Here is a 13,932-nt window from a genome sequence, read left to right on the forward strand (position 1 = left end):
TGATTTTTTTGGTATTTATCCTGAGTAAATGAAAAGAAAATTGGTGTTTCTCGTTTTTGTTTTATTATGTGGGATGTAGTAATTATTTTGCAGGAGGAAGATTACAGTCTGTGAAGAGGAGATGGTGTGTTTAGGTACAGATGTCATTTAAGCTGTTTTACAGAGTGAAGGGGCTCCCATGAAGGGATTCAACAGCCTAGAAATTAGAAGCCTTTAGTAAACCATTTTATGTGCCAGGTGTATTGGTTTCTGTTTTCTTGAAATTGAGGGTGAGGCATAGTATATTGAACCATTATACTTTTGCTCCATTCATGGATAGAACTTTTGCTAATTGAATCTAGCAGATTGTCATGTGAACAGAGTGTCATGCTGTCAGCATAAATAAATTGCAGGGATTTAAAGGAAGTTATTTCTAATGCACGGTAGCAAGAGGTTCTCCTGTTCAATCCTCGGCTGGGGTGCCTTCTGTGCAGAGTCTGCATGTCCTCCCTGTGGTCGCGTGAGTTTCCTCCGGGTACTCCGGTTTCCTCCCACATCCCAAAGACATGCTGTAGGTGGATTGAACACTCTAAATTGGCCCTAGGTGTGAGTGCGTGCATGTGTGTGCCTTCTGTGGAAGGTTGGGTGCCGGGCTGGCAACTTGACACCGTAAAAGCTCCACTGCCAATCATGAGCGGACAGGTGATCCACTGTGGTGACCCCTAACCGGGAAAAGAAGAAGAAGATTTCTAATGCACGGACGAGTGGCCTCCGAAAGACATGCGTGAATGGGCGTGTCTTCGCTGAAGGTTGGGCGTCGGGCTGGCAACTCAGCACCATAAAAATCGACTGTCATTTATTAGCAGACCGGAGTTTTGCTGTGGTGACCCCTAACCGGGAAAAGCCAAAAAGACAAACAAAAAAAACAATGGAAGTGGGGAGTAATATTGAGAACAGTACTGGCCCTTTTAGGACACCCATATCAGCTGTAGGGCAGGTGGGGAAAAAAGAATGTTTGATTGTCACCCTGAAGGATTGTGTGGTGATACAGCACTGTAGCAAGGTGAGTAATGAGGGACTCTGGCCATAAGTGTGAAGATAGTATGCCTGTTGCACTTCCTTTGTTCTTATTGGATGAAAATATTTGGTAAAGAGCATGTGCGGCATTGAGTGTGGTGCACATTGCAAAAACATGCGGTTTTTCCCTAAGGAGTCTGTAATGATTGGTACTAAATTGTAAGCTTGGGGAACACTGCCAGCTTAAGGAGTTCTAAAAATGATGAAAGGAACTAGTTTGTAAAAGTTAACCTGCTAGGGTGGCACCTGTCACCATAGCTCAAATTCTGACCACTCTAGAAACCAAACAAAAAAAAAAAAAAAAAAAAAAAACTAAGGGTACTGCTGCTCAATGCAAGATGCTCAACTCAGAAAGTGCCAATCTCAGATTCTGCCTTTTCGGGGAGAACATCGATGTCTGTGCTGTGACTGAGAACCTGAGCAGAAAAGCACTGACACTCACAGCCAGCAGGTTTCACTTCTGGTTCGTTCTCATACATGGCCCCAAACCCCCAAAAAAGGAAAGAAAAGGAGGGGTGTAGGACTGTGAGACACCACACAAGTAAGGTGGGACACCATTTGCGCACCATCCAGCAAGGCAAGACTGCTCTGCATAGGCAAGACCATTAGACTGGCCAGACTCTGCAACATTTGACCTCACTTGGCCTTCTCACCTCAAACTCTTGAAGGATAAATGTATCTCAAACACCATCACATATGAATCAACACCCATCTCACTTGGTGACAACTACCCCCTAATACTACTAAGAACACACAAGCAGCTCGAACAACACTTAAGTTGTAAACTCTAACCCAAGCTTCATGGAATTCATACCCACAAAGTGCCCCCACAAGAGGTGAAAGAAATGGCTACTTGATCTCATCACACGGGATCAGATCAAATGTTATGAGTCACCACTGGTGAGATCAGATCAGATCATATCAATGCTGGAGTGTCCTGGAGGTCCCCCCCCCCCCACAAAAAAAAGACCACAGTGAAAAAAAACTTCTCAAATTTCACACTTCTAACAAAAAAAAGTGTGTGGTCTTCCTTCAAGGCCCTCGAGCAGTGGTAAACACATTACTCAAAAACTGAAATCACTTACAAATGCCTTCTACCAGCACCTACAGGACTGCATGGATCAGGCAATCCCAAAATAGCCTAGTATGAACCTATTATATAACTGTGGCAAATTTAAAAATACCAAAAATGACCAGTAATTAATGAGATTACTGTATGGAGGGTATGGGAAGAAAGATTGGAAAGCTAAATTAAATTGGCATCTGACAGTGGGGCCGATAAACAACCTGGAATCTACTGTCAGATTTGTATTAGTAGTGTTTTAGCCATAAGAGCTGCAAGGTTGTCAAGAATGTATTCAGACTTCAGGCTACAGATTGCCTTCACTATCAAGGATTAATATGAAAGTGTAGGTGAAGAGAAAGAATTAGGGGGGTCCTAAGCGAAAGACCTGCACTGGTGGATTTTTTAGTAGAATCTAGAACAGAAGCTGCTATTAGAGAAAGGAATAATAGAGTGTATAAAATATTGCGTGATAACTATTGGAATCAGAGGAGGTTATAAAGGATGGGAAGAGAGATTGTCTAAGCACTTCACAAAGAAACAATGGGAGGATATATGTAAGTCTCCCAAATATGCAGCAAAATCTAGAGGATTTAGAGTCTTTGTTTGAAGTCTTTACATAGCCGTTTTATACCCCAAGTAGACTCTCTAAAGAATTTTTCCTCCGGTAGAGAGCAAATGTTGGAGGTGTGATGAGGAAGAAAGAGGTAATTGGGAACATAGTTTTTGGAAGTGTTATGAGTTGGCAGTCTTTAAAAATTCCCTGCAGACTACTCTATTGGAAACACTGGGTGAGCAATTTGGTATAATAAGGAAATTATTTTTTGAGCTATGATACAGAATCAGAATTGCCTCGCTTTGTTGAGCCTAATTATGGTGGCTGCCAAAAAAAGCAATTACTAGAAAATGGAAATCTAAGCCTAAACCAACTGTACTAGAAGTAGTGAATATAGTAACACAACTGAAAATGAGATCTTTAGAAAAGGGAAGGTGAAAATTGCATAGAAAAATAGAAATTGTGAGAATAACATATGCAAAATAATGTTTTGAAGGAGGAATGAGGTTTAAAAGAAGACCGAATTTGAATGAGTTATGTATGTTTGACTGACAATGACTGGATAGATTATAAGTGATGTATAATGTTTGCAACTAAAAATATGTCGGTATGGTTGGTCTTCATTTATATAACTGATTCTTTATGTCATAAGTGATCATTTTAATAATGTTTCTTGTTAAAAAATGGAAAGTTTTGGAACAATTCATGCAGAAAAATGGTTTGGAAGAAGAATGAGGATTAAGAGGAGGCAGTCACTGAATAATTTATATAGTGTTGTTTAAATTGATGCATAGCAACGTATGCGATATATAATGCTTGTAAATGTACATTTGTTAATATGGTTTGATTGCGTTTATATAAATGTAAGCTGGCCTGCGTCTCAAGTGATAATTCAGTAAATGTGTTTAAAAAAAGAGCTGAAAGGTTGTGAATATACGTATTAGATTTGCTATGTACATTTGCACACTTTTTGTAATAGATTTTATGATTATTAATGTAGATATTTTAAGATTTTAGCAGCATTTTGACATAAACTGTTTTCTTGAGTGGTTTTTTATGTGACATTTCCACATTTATTCTGTGTATTTTGCACTGCTGCTAGTGCTCTATTTTTGTCAGTGTTTAATTAGCCAAGAAGATTATTTAAACTGATCTGTTTGTTTCATCGACCCAGTTCTGAGGAAGTCTACAACAGACAAAAGCTCTTAATCTGTTTGTTTTTTTTTTTAATGAAATCTGTTTCTGATGCACAAGCGGACTGGTTTGCGTTTCTTTATCGCAGTCCTGATTCTTTGTTTAGGTAGTTAAAGAGATGTTTATGATGTGCTGGAGGGCTATGGATGTGGGTGTATCATGGCATTGCAGAGCTTGGGTGTTAACCTAACAAAACTTTATGTGCCGTACTTTAACAGCAACTTTTTAAATCAACTGTTCTCTACCTGTATTGTTTCATATTGTTTTTCATTTAATTATATAAGCACATGGTTGTGCAGCAACTTTTTTAACCAACAGCTTACTTCTTGTACAGTCTTGATTTGATTTAATTTTTATATGCATGCGTGCATTTTGTTAGCTAAGTTAATCCTGCTAGGAGACAACCCATTTTCAGAGGAAACGTGGAAGGATAAAGAAAACACACGAAGCAGTGAGATAGAATGAACATAAATCATAAGCCGTGTTTGTAATTGACAGTAATGTAATACAGTCTGATGGTCTTTTAAAATAGTAAATATTGTAAAAATGTTAAGCAAGATATGTGTTATGTATGTTCCAGTTAAATGCAGACAGCAGGGGAATGTGTGTGCTCAGTGCTGCATTACACTTTACTGTAGAGAAGAAGGAGAAGAGAAGGTCAAAATAGAAATTAATTAAAGGAGTTAGTAGATAAGGAGAAGAAAACATTTTGGGGAAGGCCGATCTAAAAGTGTGAGTTTTGAAGCAAAATTGGACAGTTATGGAAAAGTCATGAAAAGTGGTAGCAATCTAGAAAGTAGAACATTTCGAGTTTGGATCTCGTTCAGATGTTATAAAAGGGATGTGTTTATGTTAACAAAAGGCAAATCACACTCGTACAGACAAAGGAAATAGACACAAACTTTAATAGTGAACAAAATAAATAAAATAGTGTAGGTTAAGCGCTTTCGTCTGAAAATGACAGACCTCATCAAAACAGTTGGGGTGCAAAAAAACTTCCTTATATAGCCCCTAGTTAAGCCTCTAGCCAATCATAACTAGTGTACAGTTTAAAACACTCATTTAAACATTCATTATTCTTAGAACTTAATTCATAAAACCTAAAAATTCCTAGTAATAAAAATGTAAGAAAAAAGTGTGTTAAAAACAAATGTACAAGGAAAATGTTGAAACTGTTTATAAAAAATAGTCTAAAGGAAGTTCATAAAACCACTTGAATGTATGATGACCCTACAACATTAAGTAACCATAAAACTATGTATAGTCATATCAGAGTTTGGCTGCCCTAATGTTTAATACACTGGAGATAAAAATATTGTCATTTAGTCCTGGGAGTTAAACTGGATCTAATTTAAGTTTGCATAATAGTTCCTTATATTCGACTCATCTCCGAAGGCCCTCTCCTAGGATTAAAAGATACCTGTTCCAGCAAAAAAAAAAAACTTAAAAGAAGGAAAATTTGTAGTGTGTCAATAGTGCATTAGTTTCTTTCAATTGAGTGCATTGTACATGTGTTCATAAATGTGCTTACTTAAAATTCTTTCCGTTTTTCCTATGTAAAAACTGGTGTAAGCAGTGGAAATAGTCAAATAAACAACCGCTTTGCTATTGCAATTAAAATGTTGAGTAGATTTAATAGGTCTGTAGCTTCCAATTAAATCTGATCTGTATCAGTCATATTGTTTACAAAAACACACTTAAAAGAACCTCTTTATTACTTCTAAAAGGGTTGACTTCAATGTGGTGGTTCTCCAAAAATTATTTTAAATTTCTACCCTTTTTCTGTATACAAACTGGGGTTTCAGGAACAAATTTCTTCATTTCAGGAATGTGAGTTAACCCCCCCCCCATATTTATTGACAATCTTCTCAATATCTTTGGACTGGAAGTTAAAAGTGTAAACAAAAGCTTTGTTAAGGAGGGCCTCAACACCATGGTCAACCAGATGAATCTCCAGTTCCCCACCAGTAATGGGTGAGTATTTGGTGCTAAGCCCATAGTAACTTTCAGTGCCAGTTGGTCAATGGGTTCTAACAGGTAACTCCTTTTCAAAAATAGTTGATTGACAAAATCTATTTCTTTAAGAAAAAAGTGGTTTTCCGAAGTCATTCTGGCTGCTCTAATTATCTGGCCTTTTACAATACCATTCTTTTGATAAAAAGGTGCTCACTAAGGTAGTGAAGGAAAGAATTTGAAAAGGTGTCCTTACAAAACACCTTAGAATGAAATCGACCACTTCTAACATCCTTATGAAGCGTGGCATCCAAATACTTAACGTTGTCTATGGAACAGGAATGGATGAACCTCAAAAAGCTAGCTGTTTTTAATATATTTAAAAAATTCCATTAAACTGTCCACAGATGTCTTCCATATAATACAAATGACGTCCAAAAACCTTGTATAATAGTGCCAGAATGGAGTGTAGCGGGATCCCAAAATATATTTCTTTTCCCAATAGTAAATCACCAAATTGGCAAAACTGGGTGCACAAGAGGGCCTCCATTGCAACACCCTTGATCTGTTTGTAATACTCTGTGTTGAAGTACATAAAATTACTGAGCTTCTTTAGTTTCACTGTATGAAAACTTGATGTCAGAATGAAAATATTAGGGGCATAATAACAACGGGCATATTTTTGCAGCAAACATCTGTACCTTCACCCGCGTAACAGTTTTAAATGTAGCACTGCTGAGAGGTAGAATTACCTCTGGAATACTTTTTTGCTTTTCACGACTTGGTAAACTGGTTGTAATTGTTTGGTGAGTATACTTACCTTTCTAGTGGGCTTTAAACTTTAACTTTGATTCACATTACTGTTAGAATCATTTGTGAAGCTTTGTGTTAGTATGCAAGAGCTTAGATTTATGTACATAGTGTTGCTCAGCACTTATAGCCATATCAGTTGAAGGTTAAAAATTTCCAGTGAAGTAGTCCACAGCTGTATATTAATGTGTAGTGTACATTAATTATAAAACTGATTTCAGTTAACTCTTGGATCTACTGCCTTACAGACTGCTTCGTATTCATGTAATAAGTTAGTTATTAATTGGTTTTAATGTATCATTAGTTTGTCTTTAGAAATGCACGTATAGTTATAGTAGTACATGATAAGATTAAGCATTGTTTTTGTTTTGTATTTTTCTTTCAGTGATACTTCACAGGTGTTTCAGCACGATGGGTTGAGAAGTCGCAGAAACAGCACAACAATTGTGAACCGTCACAGTCTGGTAAGCAGACTAACAAAATATCCACACTTTACACCTGGGTCTTAAAAATACTGTTAATGAGCTGTTATTTTTCTAGCGTAGAAGACTATGTTTGTTTAAATTAGCAACACATTTTGCACTGTTGTCACCTGGTACCTGTTTTGTACCATTTTAGCTCTCGTTTTTTTGGTTTTATTTCCACTTGTGGGCTCTTTTTGTAGTTAACAGCTTCTTTTTCCTACTGCAGTGAAGTGTGTGCTTAAGATGCTTGTGTAATTTGAGGTTTTGTAGTTTGTGTCTAAATACGAGATTGTGTGTGGGCTCTATACAGATGTCACAAGAATGAGCTGTGTTCTCGTACACAAAGTAGACGATAGCTTAATTTGTCAACTAATTCATGCATTTTGTGTGATGCACTTTTTCTTTTAATACAAACTTGAAGAATATTTATGTGTAGCTACTAATTATTCAGACCGTTTCAGCAGATTTAAAATTGTTCATAGGTTGGTACTAGGTTATCGGCCCTAGGGCCTATACAAGCCTAGCCATAACAATTCCCTGGATATTTATTCCCACAATATTTACTTCTCTGGACCCATGTCTAGCAGGGCGACTGACATGATTCCCGGGGTGAATTTCCTATCTCCCATCCAATCATCAAGGTTCCTTTTGAAGAGGGCCAAGGAGACGCTCTGCTTGACATGTATGGGCAGTCTATTCCAGAGTATGGGGAGTCTCTGGGTTAGGAACCTATCCCTCCAGCATGTTTTGTTTATTGTGATGACAAGGTTTAGATCCCTGGAGAATGTGGCTCTGAGGGATTGGGATTTCTTTAAGTGTAGCATGTCCAACAGCTCTGGGTTTGACATGGCCTTGTATGTTAAGCAGAGATCACCTCTGAGTAGATGATATGCCACAGAGTATAGCTGGAGTTTTTTTTAGACTGTCAGCATATGGCGTCTGCTTCAGGCCTGTGATTGTTTTAGTGAGGTATTTCTGTGGCCTTTCCAGTTGCAGATATCTTGTGAGGTACATACCAAACGGGGCATTATACTCTATAATGGGTCTAATGAGGGATGAGTACAGTGGGACAATGACCTCCTTTTTTCTGGATGAAAAGCCCTTAGTGATGAGGTGTGTCACATAGAAGGATTTCCTGACTGTTGTGGCGATGTGGTTATCGAAGTGAGACCACTGTCCACCTGTGTCCCTAAGTCTCTCATCACACTTTCGATGTTTAGTGTACTGCCACCTATGTGGTAATTCATGGGTACATGTTTTTTTCCAAACTGTTTTATTCTCATTAAAACCAGTGGTAAAACGTTCAGCCTTGGATGCTTTATAAATAGAAAGAGAGATGATTGCAGTACGGTATGGTATTATCTTACACTTTGTTTGGTCTGCATGTGATAGCAGTGGTAAACAAAACAAAACGCTTTGATGGAGGAGAGTTGTTGCTCGTGCATGCAAATACACAACTTGACTAAAAAACCTGATTGGTTTATAAATGTTTATCACTATGCTGCAAGTTCAGTTAACATGCTTTCTGTTTGTAGCACTTAACATATCGTGCCATGTGTTAGGAGACAATATCCTAACTCGTTGTCACTGGATCATTTTAAGCAATGAGGTTACAGAATTACTAAAGCCTGTTTAATATTTGCTCACTGTTTGGTTGTCTACTTTGTCAGTAGATACAGCAGTCTGTCATTTGTAACTTACTGTAGCGTCTGTCCTTCCCTTCCCGGTGTGGTTAGCTTTACTGTGGCCATTTGCTGTCTTACATCGTCTGTATTTAGTTCCTGGCCCCACTGGTATTTGTTAAAAATTAAGGTAGAAAATAACTTAACAGCTTGCAGTATGTTGGTTCCATATTGTGCCCACCTTTCTTCCTTAAGTATATTTTTACGAGGCTTGCAGCATTTTTTTCATGTACATTTCATCCTTGATGACCGCCATTATGACATTTAGCAAACATTTTTCTCCAGTTTGATGGTGTTTTGTTTGTGAGATCCAGTGTTCCACTTGCCCCCCCCCCCCCCCAGCAAGTGTGGTTAAAGACCACTTCCATGTAATCCATCTTCTCACCAAGTAATCCAGTATCTTATTGATGTTCACCACATCTCTCTGCCAGTCTGTTACATGAATTAATTTAAATGCGTTTGTGACTCCCACATATTTTTTTGTTCATTCTTTGTCCTCTCCTCTGGCTCCATTTCAGACCATTGAAGAACAGTTCATTGAAAAGTGAGTTGTTCGCAGATAAAGTGATTTATCTCATTTTGGAAATCTTTGTATTGAGTGGGCCTGATCTCCCCATGCCCCTTATGCTGTAGTACCCTTGGCTATATGGGGATTAAGAGACAGCTTCAAAAGCGTCAGGCACCTTTCACATGCCTAAGCTGTTATGCAGCCCAAGCTGAGCTGAAGAAAGAGTATTTTGGGCTCAGAGCCCTTCAGAGCTTTCATGTGATTGGGAACTGAAAGAGGGAGGCTGTATCCTCACCCTGGCAACCAACGCATGCAAAAGGGGGGGGGGTGGAGGGATCGTGTGTTTACTGCAGCAGTGATCATTCGAGCATGTACTGTGATGGTATGTTTACTTACATAACTGTGCTGTGTTTATCATTATGATAGCTGATGCCATAGCCTTGGCTACATGGGCAGATTGTCAGAGGTTAGACTAACTGGGAGGAGGAAGGATGAGGGTCCAGGAACCCCTGCAGAATAGTGCTAGGAAAAGCCTGTCTTAGACCTGGAAAAGTAATCCTAGTTTATAGTGCTTTGTAAAAGTATGCTGAGAGGACCAACTTGCTGCTTCTAGAATACTTTTAGCATTTAACTCTTTCCAAGAAGCCATAAAATAAGCTAAGGCCCTGGTAGGGTAAGCCTTGACTGTGCCTTGATTTGCCATGTTGTAGGGTGTATAACAAATAATAATAGCATGAGACATCCGTTTAGAAATAGTCCTGCTTTGACACAGGTTGTTCTTTTTACTTACCTTCACAAGAAATGAACAACTGACCAGAGTTCCTAAAGATTTTGCTTTGTCATGATGGTACCTGAGTTGTCTGTAGACATCCAAGGTGTGAAGTACCCTTGTTTGTAGGCTCTGGAAAGAAGACGATGAGATGGATAACTTAGCGCAAGTTCAATAAACGAAGGATTTGTTTGCAAAGAAACCTTGTGTTTGTGAAAATGACTCACCGTAAGAGCTTGCAACTTTTTTTTTCAAGACAAAACTAAGATCTTAAGGAGAAGCCAACAGTTTTCTAGGAGGCTTGGTATGCAACAACCCTTAAAAAAAATGTTCACACAAGATTGCTTTGAAAGAACAGGATCCATGGGCAGACATGCTGAAATGGCTGACAAATTAACCTTGATGGGGAGAAAGACAGGCCAGAGGATAGTACCTCACACAAATAATGTAGAACCAGAGAAACACTAGTCCTGAAAGGGGGGCTGGTTCCTGTCATAGCACCAAGCAGAACAATATTTCCATTTACTTGTATATGATTTTCCAGTAGTAAGTGTTCTTCCCCCTTTAAGCTGTACTTACTCAGAAAATAGATGCCTAAAAGGTATTAAGATTCTGCATCATCAGGACAGTTAGTTGCAGTTTAGGGTTGGGTTGCATCAAATGCCCCGTGCCCTGTGTGAGTAGGTCCAGTCTATGCAGAAGCATGTGGTAATTGCTGTTGGCCATATACAAAAGAAGAGAGAGCCACTGTTGCCTGGGCCAAAAGGGAGTCTCCCCAGTGGTCTTTGGACATTCCTGAATCTTACGAATGGCCTTGAATATTAGAGGAAAGGGTGGAAAAGCATACAAGGGCATTCCTGTCCAAGGAAAGAAAAGCAATATGTCTTGCAGGCTTTCTTGCATGGAGTCCTAGAGCAGAAATTTGCCAGCTAAGTGTTGTGTGTGTAGGTGAAAAGATTTGATCTGAAGTAGGATATTCATTTGTCTGCAACCTGTGGGTCATGGATCCGATATCGGATCCGAACCGGCATAGTTTTCCAGCTATGGATCCAAGCTCTCAGCTCCTCCCCTCACCCATAATGCCCTGCTCTACCCTCATGACCTCAGATCTTGTTTGCCGCGCTGGTAACTAGATGTGGATTTCATAGCTCTCAGCTAAGTGGATATTTCTTGTTTAAAAATAGAGAATTTTTGCCTTCTTTAACTTTTTTTGTGTGAAAGTTGTAGGTTTCCTATTATTATTGACTGTTTGTAGTTTAATTTAATTTTTCAGTAGTAAATTTTATTCCCTCCCTCGCTGGTTAAGTAGAGTGTGTGTGAGGCCTGTGTGCTTCTTTATTGTTTTAAGTTACTTTCTGTAACTTTTGGTTAACTTTAGTGACTATGGCTGATCAGCCTAAGTCAATATTTTCTAAATGCTCGAGTGTGGCCATAAGCTCTCACCGGCTGATGGCCACACTCGGTGTGTTAAGTGTCTTGGGGTTGAACACCTCACATCTGGTTGTTCCATTTGTGTAGGGTTCAACCCCAGGGCACTGAGGGAGCGGAGGTCCAAGCTGGTCTTGGCGGGTCTTTTACCGCCGGACTCGGCTCCGACCTCCGCTCCTTCGGGACTCCTGCGGCTGCAGTTGTTCCCCCTGTGGCACCCCTCCTGCTCCTGGGACTCAAACTCCCGCTTCAGGACAGGAGAGGGATGCATCTAAAAGGACGGAGGGAGAAGCACCTGGCGGCGGGCCGAGACCTCTGTTTCGGCCCGCCAGCCAAGGCTTCTCCCGGCTTCCTTTGGTGCGGTCTCTTCCTTCTCGGCTCCGGTCACCTGTGCGCTTCTCACCGGGTCCTGAGGAGGGGGAGACCCGATCTCCGTCGAGGCTATCGAGGAGGCATTCCAGGCCTGCCTCGGTAGCCTCGCCGAGATCTACCCATAGCCTTTCGGATGCTGATCTGGACGGATGATGAGAAGGTCCATCCAGGCCCAGATGCAGATGGGAGTGCTCTTGCCTCCCCTCGGGGAGCTCAACACCCTTTTTTAAGCCTATTGCTCCTTCTCCGACCCGCTTCCCGGGTTGGAGCAACTGGAGCCGAGCAGCCGGGCGGGGAGGTCGGAGCCGATAGTACTTGGTACCGAATCCGACCATGCCCTCGAGTGCGTCGGACCCGATCTCTGGAGCCTGGATCCGAGCCGGATCCGGGGATCAGTGCTCCTTGGCGCCCGTCTGTGTCGGGCGCACTGTCGCCGGATCCGAGTGCGCGCCGGCTCCGATCCACTCTTCGGATCCGAGGGAGCCGATTGTCGGATCCTTTGGTCGAGGTCGGCTCCCCGCTTTTGATGTAGTGGAGAGGGCTCTGTTGAGGTCTCCGGACCCCGGCACTTGCTTCGGCTCCGTCCCGCTCCCTCTGCACTGGGCCAGGCTTCCACCATCCGGCCCCTGGGACAGCCCGTTTCTGTGCCCCAAGTTGCTCCCATGGAGCAAATTGCTGCTGCGAGGACTCCTCTGACAGCCCCCAGAGGAGGCTCCTCAAGCATACGCAAAAGGAGGCACATTGACTCCTGAGTCTCTCACTGAAGACACGGACTTGGAGGAAGGGAAGGCTCCCCACGGTCACCCCGAGGATGTCTCCTTGGAGACATCATGGAAATGCTCCGTATTAGGGGTGGTCTGCCCCAAGTCTTCCTCGGACGAGTCCGTGTTCTTGGAGGCATTGAAGCGGGCCCGTCTACCTCTTGGGTGTCCCCCTGCCGACCCCTGGTGGACCTTATTACCACCAGGGCGTGGAAGGAACCGGACACCGTGGAGCCAATTCCCAAAAGACCTGATAGAATCCTTAGCCCGCCTTCTGACAGGACCCATTGGAGTAAGGGGCCTCCTGTAGATGCCATGTTGATGGCGGCCACAAGAGGGAACTGGCTCAGGAGAGTCCCTCAGTCCACCCACCGAGCAAGGAGTCTCGGATGATGGACCGCTTGGGGAAGCGGATGTTCAGTTCGGCGACCTTCTCTGTAAGGGCGCTGAACTATTTGGCACATGTTATTCGGATGCAGCGAGACCTTATTAAAGAATCGCTGCATCCCCCCCTGAGTCCATTTCGGAGGAGGACAGAGCTCTGCACTCCACCAAAATGGCCACTCTTAGGTCAGTCACAAATACTTCTATGCGGCTACTCTCCCATGCCACGGGCGCCGCCAGAGCTGAGGGACAGGACTGGTCACTGGGCGTCAGGCCTGGCTCCGCCACTGCGATTTCTGAGCCCTTCAAGGCGTCGTTTGCGACGCCCTTTGATGGTTCTGCTCTGTTTGGCAAGACCGTTCGCGACGTTGACCCAGAGCGAGAAGGACGGGAAGACGCTGTCTGCCGTGAATCCGCTTCTCTGCACCCCAGAGGCCCTATTCTAGGAACCAAAAGGGTCAGAAGAAGATGTGGTTCGGAAGTCGCAGCAGTCCCAGCCTGCTCCGGACAACCAGTCCTTCCGTGGCAGAGGAGGACAGGGAGGGCGCCGCCCTAGAGGCAGAGGGGCTCCCAGAAACTTCGGGTCAGGGAACCCTTCTCTGAACGGCCGCGCAGCAACCCTGAGGCCTTGGCCGACCCCTCTACTCTCGAGGCAGTCGGGGGCGTTCGGGGCACCTAGCGGCATGGGAGTCCATAACATCGGACCGCTGGGTTCTCCAAATCATATCCAGGCGATATCGCATTCCTTTCCTTCACCTTCCAAAGTTGAAGTCCCTCCCAGACGTACCACCCGGTCTAGGGAGGCCGCTTTGGCAGAAATTGGCCATCTGCTAGAGAAAAGAGCCATCCAGCCCGTTCCCCCAGACCAGATCGGATCAGGGTTCTACTCCAGGTTCTTTTTAGTGCCAAAAAAGACGGGGGAACTAAGACCA

At 42.4% G+C, this 13,932-nt stretch overlaps 1 protein-coding gene across 1 annotated transcript in view; it reads left to right on the plus strand.

Moving 5' to 3' along the window:
• Positions 1–13,932, plus strand: part of LOC122790034 (P2R1A-PPP2R2A-interacting phosphatase regulator 1-like) — an 849,731-nt gene that overhangs the window by 36,502 nt on the left and 799,297 nt on the right. The window contains exon 2 of the mRNA XM_044057585.1: positions 7,018–7,096. Coding sequence (XP_043913520.1) covers positions 7,018–7,096 — 79 coding nt within the window. The remainder of the gene's footprint in view (positions 1–7,017; positions 7,097–13,932) is intronic.

This window comes from Protopterus annectens, chromosome 15.part0 (assembly GCF_019279795.1).
Source record: "Protopterus annectens isolate FY-2018-M chromosome 15.part0, PAN1.0, whole genome shotgun sequence".
NCBI classification, from domain to species: Eukaryota; Metazoa; Chordata; order Ceratodontiformes; family Protopteridae; genus Protopterus; species Protopterus annectens.